Source organism: Staurois parvus, unplaced genomic scaffold (assembly GCF_062004578.1).
Source record: "Staurois parvus isolate SC_StPar_1 unplaced genomic scaffold, SC_StPar_1.0 ptg000090l, whole genome shotgun sequence".
Classification (NCBI taxonomy): Eukaryota; Metazoa; Chordata; class Amphibia; order Anura; family Ranidae; genus Staurois; species Staurois parvus.
In genome coordinates this window covers 24845574-24857901 of record NW_028317886.1, presented here as the reverse complement: position 1 = coordinate 24857901, position 12328 = coordinate 24845574, and the positions used below count along the sequence as shown (strand labels likewise).

At 41.5% G+C, this 12328-nt stretch overlaps 1 protein-coding gene across 1 annotated transcript in view; it reads right to left on the bottom strand.

Annotated features, from left to right (window-relative positions):
- The window catches only part of ZNF827 (zinc finger protein 827), a 318427-nt gene that overhangs the window by 19691 nt on the left and 286408 nt on the right, over nucleotides 1-12328 (bottom strand). The window contains exons 9-10 of the mRNA XM_089670488.1: nucleotides 11973-12110; nucleotides 8693-8864 (exon numbers count right to left, since the gene is read on the bottom strand). Coding sequence (XP_089526614.1) covers nucleotides 8693-8864; nucleotides 11973-12110 — 310 coding nt within the window. The remainder of the gene's footprint in view (nucleotides 1-8692; nucleotides 8865-11972; nucleotides 12111-12328) is intronic.

Genomic DNA, 12328 nt, shown 5'->3' with positions numbered 1-12328 from the left:
CCACGGTAAGACAGACTGTCTACAAATGGAGAAAGTTTAGCACTGTTGCTACTCTCCCTAGGCATGGTCGTCCTGTAAAAATGACTGCAAGAGCACAGCGCAGAATGCTGCATGAGGTAAAGAAGAATCCCAGAGTGTCAGCTAAAGACCTACAGAAATCTCTGGCACATGCTAACATTTTTGTTGACACATCTACAATAAGGAAAACATTAAACAAGAATGGAGTACATGGGAGGACACCACGGAGGAAGCCATTGCTGTCCAAAAAGAATATTGCAGCACGTTTGAAGTTTGCAAAAGAGCACCTGGATGTTCCACAGCACTACTGGCAAAATATACTGTGGACAGATGAAACCAAGATTGAGTTGTTTGGGAAGAACACACAACACTATGTGTGGAGAAAAAAAGGCACCACACACCAATATCAAAACCTCATCCCCACTGTAAAACATGGTGGAGGGAGCATCATGGTTTGGGGCTGCTTTGCTACCTCAGGCCTGGACGGATTGTTGTCATTGATGGGAAAATGAATTCCAGAGTTTATCAAGACATTTTGCAGGAAAACGTACGACCATCTGTCCACCAACTGAAGCTCCGCAGAGGATGGGTGATGCAACAGGACAATGACCCAAAGCATACAAGTAATTCAACAAAACAATGGCTGCAACAGCACAGAATATGCCTTCTGGAGTGGCCGAGTCAGAGTCCTGACCTCAACCCGATTGAAATGCTGTGGCATGACCTTAAGAGAGCGATTCACACCAGACATCCCAAGAATATTGCTACACTGAAATAGTTTTGTGAAGAGGAGTGGTACAAAATTACTCCAGATCGTTGTGCAGGTCTGTTCTGCAACTTCAGGAAACGTTTGGTTCAGGTTATTGCTGCCAAAGGAGGGTCAACCAGTTATTAAGTCCAAAGGTTCACATACTTTTTCCTCCCTGCACTGTGAATGTTTACATGTTATGTGCAATTAAACCATGGCAACATCTAATGTTTGTGTAGTATTATGTTCAGCAGACTGTGTTCTTCTATTGTTGTGACTTAGATGACGTTCAGAGCACATTTTATGCCCAATTCATGCAAAACTCCACGTAATCCCAAGGGGTTCACATACTTTTTCTTGCAACTGTAACTATGTAATCGTGTAAACTATCCGGAGTAGGAAAGCCCATGCACTTACACTCTAGCAATGATCCATGCAGCAAAAAAGAGCTGGCAACTAGGTATCATCCACAAATACAAAACTTTTATTGACTATATGGTTCTTATAAGCTAGCCAGCCTCCAGAAGCTTCACAATCCAGTTCTGTCCTCCATGATGCTTTAGACCAGGGAAGTATAAAACTCAAAAAGAGAAAGAAAACATAGTGCTCTCTGCTTCCAACGTAATTTTTTATTTAAAAAAAAAAAAAAAAAAAAAAATGGATATACTTAGCTTAAAAGGTGCACGAAGCACCAGTGCACTGTGGTAGCAGGCATAAGATACAGGAGAACTCCCAATAAAATGAAATGGCTGTTTGCACACTTCCAAGTAGCGGCATGACGTCAACCCCTCCACCAGTGTGATGGATTGTGGTTGTATCCTGGAAACGCGTTTAATGTTAATTTAAAAAGGTACACACGGACAATTTTTGGTACACATGTAGCGCTACCCCCTTGAGGGCTGCTGGATTTGATTGGTTCCCCCTACACTCTGCACAGCCAGGCAACATGCATTTTTCATATTTTCTCTCTGAGGCAGTAAACAGTCCTTCAGTTTGTTTTTATTAAAGGGTTAACAACTTGGATGAGGTCTAGGGGTATATGGGAAGCCCAAGGAACTATAAAACTTGAGGATAACTTCTTAGCAACTTTGCACAAAATGTGGACCAAAAAAAAAAACATTAGCAACTGTTTCTTTATGGAGCACTGAGTTCCCTTTGGTGTACCTCTTCAGATCCCAGATAAAAATCTCCTCATCCACCCGACTGTCCTGAGGGTATCACTGGGCAAGGGATTCCAAGATCTGCAACTAATTAGTCCCAGATGAGAACTAGTTGGATATTGCACTTGACCGCCTTTCCCTTCTTTGGACCAAGGGGACTGTCCTGTTAGCTTGTCGAGTTGTAGCTGTTTTTAGGCATCACGTTGTGCTGGCTCCTTCCCTGCTGACAGGATGTCCTCCCTAGGAGATGGTGGCACAGTGGATATTCATCCATCCAGCACTAGCCTGTAGGTAGGCTCCCCTCCCTGGGGGGGCCATTCCAGACTCCATACTCCAGCACCTTCTCTCAGGCCATCTTCCACCTGAACACAACTACTACCCTGCTTCACAGGCTCTGCCACATTTAAGGATTGCTCTTAGCCACCATGCCTGGCCTGGGGATCAGCTAAGGTCCCTTAAACATGCACATCTAGACTTCCCCCCCTCCTCCGCCTATCTACTAGAAAGTTCCTCAAGTTTCTAGAAGGTTGTGATGACTCCAGAAGCCCTGACCTGTAGAGCCTCCCAACCTCTCCTGAGGTGATCTCTCTACCTTACTCCCAGGCTGGCTTATCCCAGGTTTCTAACAAGCCTCTGACTCACAAAAATAGCAAATCCTATCTAGCCAAACTAGAAGGTGCTACACATGAATATTTCATAATTTTATTTTAAGACATGGTGTATATTTAGGGGAGTATTTAGACAGTTTACACTTTATAATTTTTTTCTGCTTTGCTAAACTTATGTAAGAAGCATTATTGGTAAAGTAGTACGCGGCACTATATAGTTACATAGTTAGTCTGGCTGAAAAAAGACAAATGTCCATCCAGTTCAACCATTAAAAATAAAAAAGTTATAATCCTGTACCCACAGTTGATCCAGAGGAAGGCAAAAAGAAACCCAGCAAAGCATGATCCAATTTGCTCCTGCAGGACATTCCTTCCTAATCCCCCGAGAGGCAATCAGATATTCCCTGGATCAACTATACCTATAAATGTTAGTATCCAGTTATATTCTGTGTATCCAAGCTCTTACTGTGAAGAAACCTTTCCGTATTTGGAGATTAAATTTCTTTTCTTCTTCAGACGTAAAGAGTGCCCCCTTGTCCTCTGTGAATAACTCTACACCGAGTTCACTATATGAACCACTGATGTATATATATTTATGGGCTAGAACATTTACCTTTTATAATATGTAGAGCTGGTTAGTTTCTGCAAATAGCTCTTGTATTATGAATTGTTGTTTCTAGTACTATGAACTGTTGAATAATATTGGAAGTATTCTCATTGTATAATGGTATAGAAGTATGGTTTTTTATCAGGAAATTCTCATGAATGCCACAACATTGGAACTGTGCTTGATGAGCATGCCCTGTAAAGATTTGGAGCTTTGTCACTGCTGTGCTGCTCACTATTCTTGCCAGGAGGAGGCTCTGAGCCCTGCCTCTACCAAGATGTAAGTACAGCAGGGACCAGAGGGCTGGGGAAGGTGTACGGCATTAGTTCACCTTTTAATTTTTTTCAAAAAAGGTTAACTGTAAGATTAAAGTAGAATTCCAAATATTTTTAGACTGCCCTCATTCCCCGCTGTCTTGAAAATTTCTAATTACCATCTCCAAGCTCCAACACTGTCCCCAGCTTTTACCTCAGTCCAGCACTGGAGGTACTCTTCAGGTAAAACAGGTACCTCATTCAGCCACTTTACTGTGATCCCAGCTTGTTGTTTACACACCCCCATGGGAGATGCGTCATTACACAGGCTGGGCTCATATTACTCCAGAGCTCATATGTAATCAAGTTGGCCTTACACTGATATTTTTTTTTTCAGATATACAGTGCAGATGAATGAATCTCATGCTGTTGTCAATGCACTTTAACTGTACTGGCTGCATTTAATTGGATGCAGCCACCATTCAGGTAAATATTGTTTACTTTTGTTGAATCAAATGAATCTGGCAGGGCCACCCACTGACCAAAATCCACAGTGTATGGCCAGCTTTACATAACTGCACTCAGTCCAGGAAATAGGATGTTGCTGTCACCAGCTAGAAGACTGCAGAAAGGGGGAGAGCTCTCCTTCATCAACAAATTAATAATATTTTTAAATTCTATTGGATACCTTTTTTAGATCCAGTAATTTGATCACTGGGTCTCTGTAATTCTCTACACAATCCAGGCAAATCATGGTTGGTGAGAGAGGCCAGCAGCGTGCTGTACATAGCTTCCTTAAAACACCCTCTTGAGAGCCCTCAGTCTTAATGCAAGTAGAAGCTGTCTTTTTGGAGGAGTTATGTAAATATCAAAATGACTCGATGGGTGGACATCAGTTTGAAGGACTGGGTGTTCCTAGGCAGGCTTCACTTGCATGTACACTGCCCTAGGTAACATCCACATGTGATGCTGAGCCTCACTGACTGAGGGAACTGAAATCCAATAAACGAAAGGGGAGGGCCATGGACAATCAGGCTGGGAAGGAAAGAACTAGATCAGGGGTACACAACCTTTAAGAGGAGGAGATCTACCTAAACAACATGGAAGAGATCAAATATAATGCAACACCCTTTTAAAAAAAGGAAATTAACTAGCAACTCTCCCAGTAGAATTCCTGCAATAGTTGATTTTTTAGGCCCCAGTGTGTGACAGGGCACAGTGGGCCCCCTTTCCCTCAAAGTCCATGTGCAATGCACACATTTGCACACTGGATGATAGTCATTGGTACCCACCTGCTAGAGCACAACAAAAACACAAGGCAGCTAATCCGCTCAGGTGGCTTCAGACAACAGTCCAAAGCCACCGGAACTATCCCAGGGAGAAGCACTAAAGACTGACAGCTAATCAGCTGCCTGTGATTGGCTGTCATCTTTGAGAGCTTACCAGTGGCATAACTCAGGTGGCCTCAGACTAATGTCTGAAGCTGCCTGAGCTCACCCCTGTGATCTACCTGTCATTTGCCTGCGGGCAACCAGCGGATTGTGATCGACGGGTTGCTGACCCCCACACTAGAGGATACTGGATGTCCTCCAGCCAGGAAATGAGGAGGGCAGTGTCTGACTTACTGAAGCTTCTAATGCACACTGTGAGAAGCTCACGGTGTTCAGCAAACTCAGAGAATGCAATTTTAGTACAATGGTACAAGACTGAAGGGAAGGCTGAAGTTCATCTTTAATGCATAGTTTTCTGAGTATGGTCCACAGGTAAAAATTGTACTAAAATAGATTAAGTAAGTAATGCTGTAATACATCAGTTTGCAGATTTTCTTCTAAGTCCTGTTTCTGCTGTGCATGCACAGAAGGAACGTTATTCTTGGCATCTATTAGTGAATTGCTTTTTGTGGGATGTGTGCAGGCATTGAATTATGTCACTTATTTCCCAGCCTCTGTGTCCATTAAAATATGCAACCCTTGACATTTACAAAAATTATTTTACACGTTTTCCTTATAAAGTCAAGTCAAGTCATTTCAAAATGCAATAGGTTTATGTCCAGCAGAGGTGTACTGCACAGAAATTACAGCAATACTGAACTCTACACGAATGCATGGGAAAGAAAGGGTGGGAGTGTTTTTTAGTAACCCATTCCATACTTGCTGAAGCTTCAAGAGCTACACTGTTTTTATTTAGAGATGTTTTGCACCATGTGTAACAAGGCATTACACTGCAGAGTATAATGATGATGTTAATTGGGAACTACATGTTCCAGATGCTGCACATCACCTAGCGGATTCCTCTGGGCAACAGAGAAGCAATGTAGCCTTGCCAAACACAGTTGTAAAGGCTGGTTTGTTGCTAAGTAGAGAGCACATGGCATCTCAGAAACCAATTCAAACAATCTGGACAGCTTCCCAGGTTACACTGCACTATTTCACGAGCTTCCAGGAACTTCATGTCCCAGTCAGTGGTGGATTATGAACACAATGCTGCCACCAGCTGTTATCTACGCGAACAAGACCTAGCATGGAGGAATAATCATCTAAATTATTCCACCAAACAAAAGATTTGCAATATTCCTTGTTTTTTTTAACAGAATCACATTATTTATTAAATGTAAAGATCCTCTATCCCACTTCAAGCAACCATGGGTCAGCTATCTGGCTACTCTGGTATAAGCCTGAATTACTGACATTTTAGGGAATTTGTAGACAGAAAATGTTATGGTCATCTATAAATATTGATTTGGTCCAAAATACTGTAATGAGCCAATACTGTTACAAATAGTTAAAGTGGTATTAAACGCAAAAACAAAAGTGTTATATACTGCCGTTTACCAATCCTACTAAACTACTAAGAAACATTTTTTTTAAATTCTGTTCAAGTATGTATCTTTTGAGTTCATAACCCCCAAAAAGTACTTTCTATTACTCTCAGCCCCCTCCAAATCACTAAATTAAATTTTTCGTTGCTGTGATCCGACTTCTTGTTGGAGGGTAGCTATGTTCATTCTCTGTGGACCCCACTGTAAGTAGGGACATAGTCACTCTCTCCTATTGGTCCTGAGATGGACTAGTTATTATGGACTATGGGATTTGTAGTGTGCATTGTTCCAACTAAATTGAAGTGAAGGAAAAAAGGAAAGGTGTGGGAGCTCATGGACAACGTTACAAGGAGGCAAAAGGAACAATTTTGTGAAAAATAGATTGAAGGGTTACTAAAGTAGAATTATAGACAAACTTTTTTTTTTATTATGGACAGTGTTTATATATATATATATATATATATATATATATATATACACACACACACACACACACACACACACACACACACACTATATTGCCAAAAGTATTGGGACACCCCTGCAAATCTTTGGATTCAGGTGTTCCAATCACCTCCATGGTCACAGGTGTATAAAATCAAGCACCTAGGCATGCAGACTGCTTCTACAAATATTTGTGAAAGAAAGAGTCGCTCTCAGGAGCTCAGTGAATTCAAGAGTGGTACCGTGATAGGTTGCCACCTGTGCAATAAATCCGTCGGTGAAATTTCCTTGCTACTAAATATTCCACGGTCAACTGTTAGTGTTGTTATGATAAAGTGGAAGCAACTGGGAACAACAGCAACTCAGCCACGAAGTGGTAGGCTACGTAAAATGAGAGAGTGAGGGCAGCACATGCTGAAGGGCACAGTTTGCAGAAGTTGCCTGTTTGCAGAATCAAAAGCTAAAGACCTACAAACTTCATGTGGCCTTCAGATTAGCAGAACAGTGCGTAGAGAGCTTCATGGAATGGGTTTCCATGGCCAAGCAGATGCAACCAAGCCTTACATCACCAAGTGCAATGCAAAGCGTTGGATGCAGTGGTGTAAAGCACGTCGCCACTGGGCTCTAGAGCAGTGAAGACGTCTTCTCTGGAGTGACGAATCACACTTCTCTGTTGAAGCTGTTACAGCTGCAAAGGGTGGGCCAACTCAAAATTGAACCCTACAGACTAAGACTTGGATGCCATTAAATTTCATGTGTGTGTAAAGGCAGGCGTCTCAGTACTTTTGGTAATTTAGTGTATAAAACCCCCATCATCCTGCCTAGGTTGCTAGGAAAGCAGCTGGACACATACTCCCAGCACTTACAGGAGCCAAATCTAATGCTTTTTTGAGTACTAGCAACAAGGATGGATGAGGGGTTTGCTAACTAGGAGTTTTTTGGCCAGATTTCTGGGGGGTGGGGGCAAATGGCCTACAGGTACAGCAATAAAATTAATGAACATTATACAAAGATGCACTGTTTTTATACTACCAACTGAGGATCCTTGACTACATAGGCTTTTTTATTGAAAAAGTGAACTTAAAATGACTCTAAAATTACATTTTTTAAATAAAATAAAATACATGCAGTATGTCTAACGATAACTAGAATATACCTTCTATCTCTCTTTTCCTTTGTTTCATCTCTCAGATGCAAGATTTGTTCTGCTGTTCTCAGACTTCCTGTTCTACGGTGGCTACATTTGTTCTCCTTGTCCCCCTTGTGTATGTGAATGTAGCTTAATTGAACAAGCTGAAGTTAGAAGTTGATTGGCTACCAAGCACAGCTGCACCAGATTTTGCACTCTACTGTTTTAGTAAATCAGCCCCATAGAGTAGAGCATGTGAACAGAAATAACAGTATTGCTCACTCTACTAGTAGCAGTGATGCGTATCAGTGGAGGATAGCGAACATGCACAGGACAAAAACAAAGCCTGAAGTAGATATTAAAAACCAACTAATGTAATTATATATGTATTATTTAAAATAATTCAATGCTTTATAAATGCAACTTCTGTAAGCATTCAAATCTGACTTGGTGTCAGTCTTTTGAAATTACAGCAGAGCAGCATTCAGGCTGGGAAGGGAAGGGGCAGCAGTAGCGGCCAGTTAGGAGTGATACATACATATGGAGTAATTTGACAGGAGTAGAGTGATGAGCTCATCTGTCTGCTACTGCTCCTTCACTGTCCAATCATAGGTTGAGGGCACGGAGGTAACCTAAATGTAATGCTAAACTGCAGTAAAGAAAAGTAGGTTTAAAAAGCTAGCTCTGCTGTTTGGCAAGACTGTACAACTCTCCGGGTACAGATGGACAGAAATACACATCATTTGGTATATAAAACAGCTCCCATATTTCAAACGTGTATTTAGCACTTTGCCTGGAGTTCAGCTTCAAGGGGCGGTTGTGCTGTGGTTAACACTACTAAATTCAAAATACATTAAAGCTAATTTTAAAGGCATGCACAATAATGTATACATAAAGGTTTCTTACCTATAGTAATATGGATTCTTCTTTTTGTCACTCGTCTCAGAAATGACAGCACTGACAATGTCTTCTGTGTCAGTGCTCACCAACTTCACTGCATGGACAGTCAGGTGTTGGTTCAAGTTAGCACGGCACTTTGCAGCATATGGGCACAAATGGCACTTATACTTTCTCTCTTCTGTGTAGAGAAACAAAGTGGTAATAGTCATATTCCTGCAAGTATTCCGATAGGACTGAAGAAATTTGTATTTGTTGGTCAAAACCTACTTTACGTTTGAGATTCTACTTTAGGTTCCATTTTCTGAGAAATAAGTTTTAAAACAAAGCTCTACTCAAAAATTGGCCTTATTAAGGATGACAGAAGCCTTTAAATAGCCTCATAAAGAATTGAATACGCCCACATGTAATCAACAGAGCAAGAAACATCAGACAGACAGCTTTATTTAAAGAATGACAAATGAAAATACATTAGCATGTTCACTATAAACAGCAGTATTGAACAACTTTGTACATATGATCTTTTACCTCTGCCTTTTCTTTCCCTGTGTCAGGAAAGCTGTCACGCAAGTCTTGTCCCATGATAAATATTAGTTTGTTTTTGTTCACCCATCCTGCATTTGCACTGCAATTGCAGACCAGTACAACATAGATTTTTACTTGTCTGATTTAAAGGATAAGTTCACCTTTTGGAGCATGTTACATGTTCTACCCATGTTTAGGGTAGAACATGTAACGTATTTCCAATGCTGCAGCGGCTTCTTGTTTCCACCCCTCTCTGTGACAGGAGTTCCTTTTACTAACTGTCACTTTTAAAAACAGCTCGGGCCGTACTGGGCTCCACCCACAGTGCTGGGTCATTCATTCACAGTGTTCTGTGAATATATGAACTACAAGTCTCAACAGCCTTAGTGGCTGTCGGCTTGTAGTTCTCAATGAACTACCACAGCGCTTTGGAGGGCTTAGGTGGTTCACTGAATCTTCCTGTCAGTATACAGTTGCAAGAAAAAGTATGTGAACCCCTTGGGATTACGTGGAGTTTTGCATGAATTGGGCATAAAATGTGCTCTGAACGTCATCTAAGTCACAACAATAGAAGAACACAGTCTGCTGAACATAATACTACACAAACATTAGATGTTGCCATGGTTTAATTGCACATAACATGTAAACATTCACAGTGCAGGGAGGAAAAAGTATGTGAGGCCCTAGCTTAATGACTTCTCCCAGAGCCAATTGGAGCCAGGAGTGAGCCAACCTTGACTCCAATCAGTGTGATGATATTGGATGTGTTGCTGACAGCTGTCCTGCCCTTAAAAAACACACACCTGTTTTGGGTTTACTGGTTTCAAGAAGCACTGTCTGATGTGAACCATGCCTCGCAGAAAAGAGCTCTCAGAAGACCTACGATCAAGAATTGTTGACTTGCATGAAGCTGAAAAGAGTTACAAAAGTATCTCCAAAAGCCTTGATGTTCATGTGTCCACGGTAAGACAGACTGTCTACAAATGGAGAAAGTTTAGCACTGTGGCTACTCTCCCTAGGCATGGTCGTCCTGTAAAAATGACTGCAAGAGCACAGCGCAGAATGCTGCATGAGGTAAAGAAGAATCCCAGAGTGTCAGCTAAAGACCTACAGAAATCTCTGGCACATGCTAACATTTTTGTTGACACATCTACAATAAGGAAAACATTAAACAAGAATGGAGTACATGGGAGGACACCACGGAGGAAGCCATTGCTGTCCAAAAAGAATATTGCAGCACGTTTGAAGTTTGCAAAAGAGCACCTGGATGTTCCACAGCACTACTGGCAAAATATACTGTGGACAGATGAAACCAAGATTGAGTTGTTTGGGAAGAACACACAACACTATGTGTGGAGAAAAAAAGGCACAGCACACCAACATCAAAACCTCATCCCCACTGTAAAACATGGCGGAGGGAGCATCATGGTTTGGGGCTGCTTTGCTGCCTCAGGGCCTGGACGGATTGTTGTCATTGATGGGAAAATGAATTCCAGAGTTTATCAAGACATTTTGCAGGAAAACGTACGACCATCTGTCCGCCAACTGAAGCTCCGCAGAGGATGGGTGATGCAACAGGACAATGACCCAAAGCATACAAGTAATTCAACAAAACAATGGCTGCAACAGCACAGAATATGCCTTCTGGAGTGGCCCAGTCAGAGTCCTGACCTCAACCCGATTGAAATGCTGTGGCATGACCTTAAGAGAGCGATTCACACCAGACATCCCAAGAATATTGCTACACTGAAACAGTTTTGTGAAGAGGAGTGGTCCAAAAATACTCCAGATCATTGTGCAGTTCTGATCTGCAACTACAGGAAACGTTTGGTTGAGGTTATTGCTGCCAAAGGAGGGTCAACCAGTTATTAAGTCCAAAGGTTCACATACTTTTTCCTCCCTGCACTGTGAATGTTTACATGTTATGTGCAATTAAACCATGGCAACATCTAATGTTTGTGTAGTATTATGTTCAGCAGACTGTGTTCTTCTATTGTTGTGACTTAGATGACGTTCAGAGCACATTTTATGCCCAATTCATGCAAAACTCCACGTAATCCCAAGGGGTTCACATACTTTTTCTTGCAACTGTATCTGCTTGCCCATACATACCGTACAGGCAATAAGATTTACTGACAGGTCTGCAGGAGACCTGCATGGCACCTGGGATCTGCTGATCGCTGGTGCAATGCTTTACAGGCTCCTGCAACCAAAAATAATAAACGCACATTTTTTTTTTACCTGCAACAAAAATGTGCTGTTTATTATTTTTGGTCAAAAGGTGAACTTATCCTTTAAGGACTTCAGTGTCAGGAGCTGAAATACACCTACATAATCAAGGGAGATCACAAACTGCTTAAATCAAAGAAAATGTTCAGACCAGGACTGAGAACAACAAAGGCATAAGAGTTCCCTCTAGATCTAAATTCTGCAACTGTTTTTTCAGAATCACATGAAATAGAACAATAGGCAAGCCTTATCTAAATTTATTCAGGGGATGCCTCTTGCAGTTTGTGATGTCCACTAATTATCTAAGTGCAGCATATCATATAAATCATTTAAGGCTCATGACACTAAAGACTTTTAATTCAGAAACCTTCCCAGTACTCAGTTCTTCAACAGACAGTGAAGACATCTGACAACAACAGTGTTTACATTGTTCTGAGCCTATGATGAGCTCAGTAAAAAAAAAAGTTGGGTTATTTTGCAAGCAGGCTTATATTTCATTTTCACTGACAAGATTGGTAGTTTTATACACTAGTACCTGTGTGCAATAACAGATGTCGGGATAAAGTCTGCTGTCGGCCAAACACTTTCCCACAGACATCGCAGGGATAGAGCTGTTCGTTGAGTTTCCAGGCAGCTAACCCACTGCCTGCTTCCAGCCCAAGTGACTCTGCATCTGTAACATTAAAGAAAGCACACTGAGTGATCTGTTTTTGTGAATATTTGGTATACATCCCAACACAGTCTGCAGGTCTGCAATGAATAAAACAGTACTTGATCTTGCTTCCAAAAATTAAACTTGGGCTTTGGATATGTAATGAGGAGAGAACCTCTCTGCATACCTTTAAGGCGAATCCAGGAAACTTTGGAAACTTGAACTGTCTCCCTCCCCCT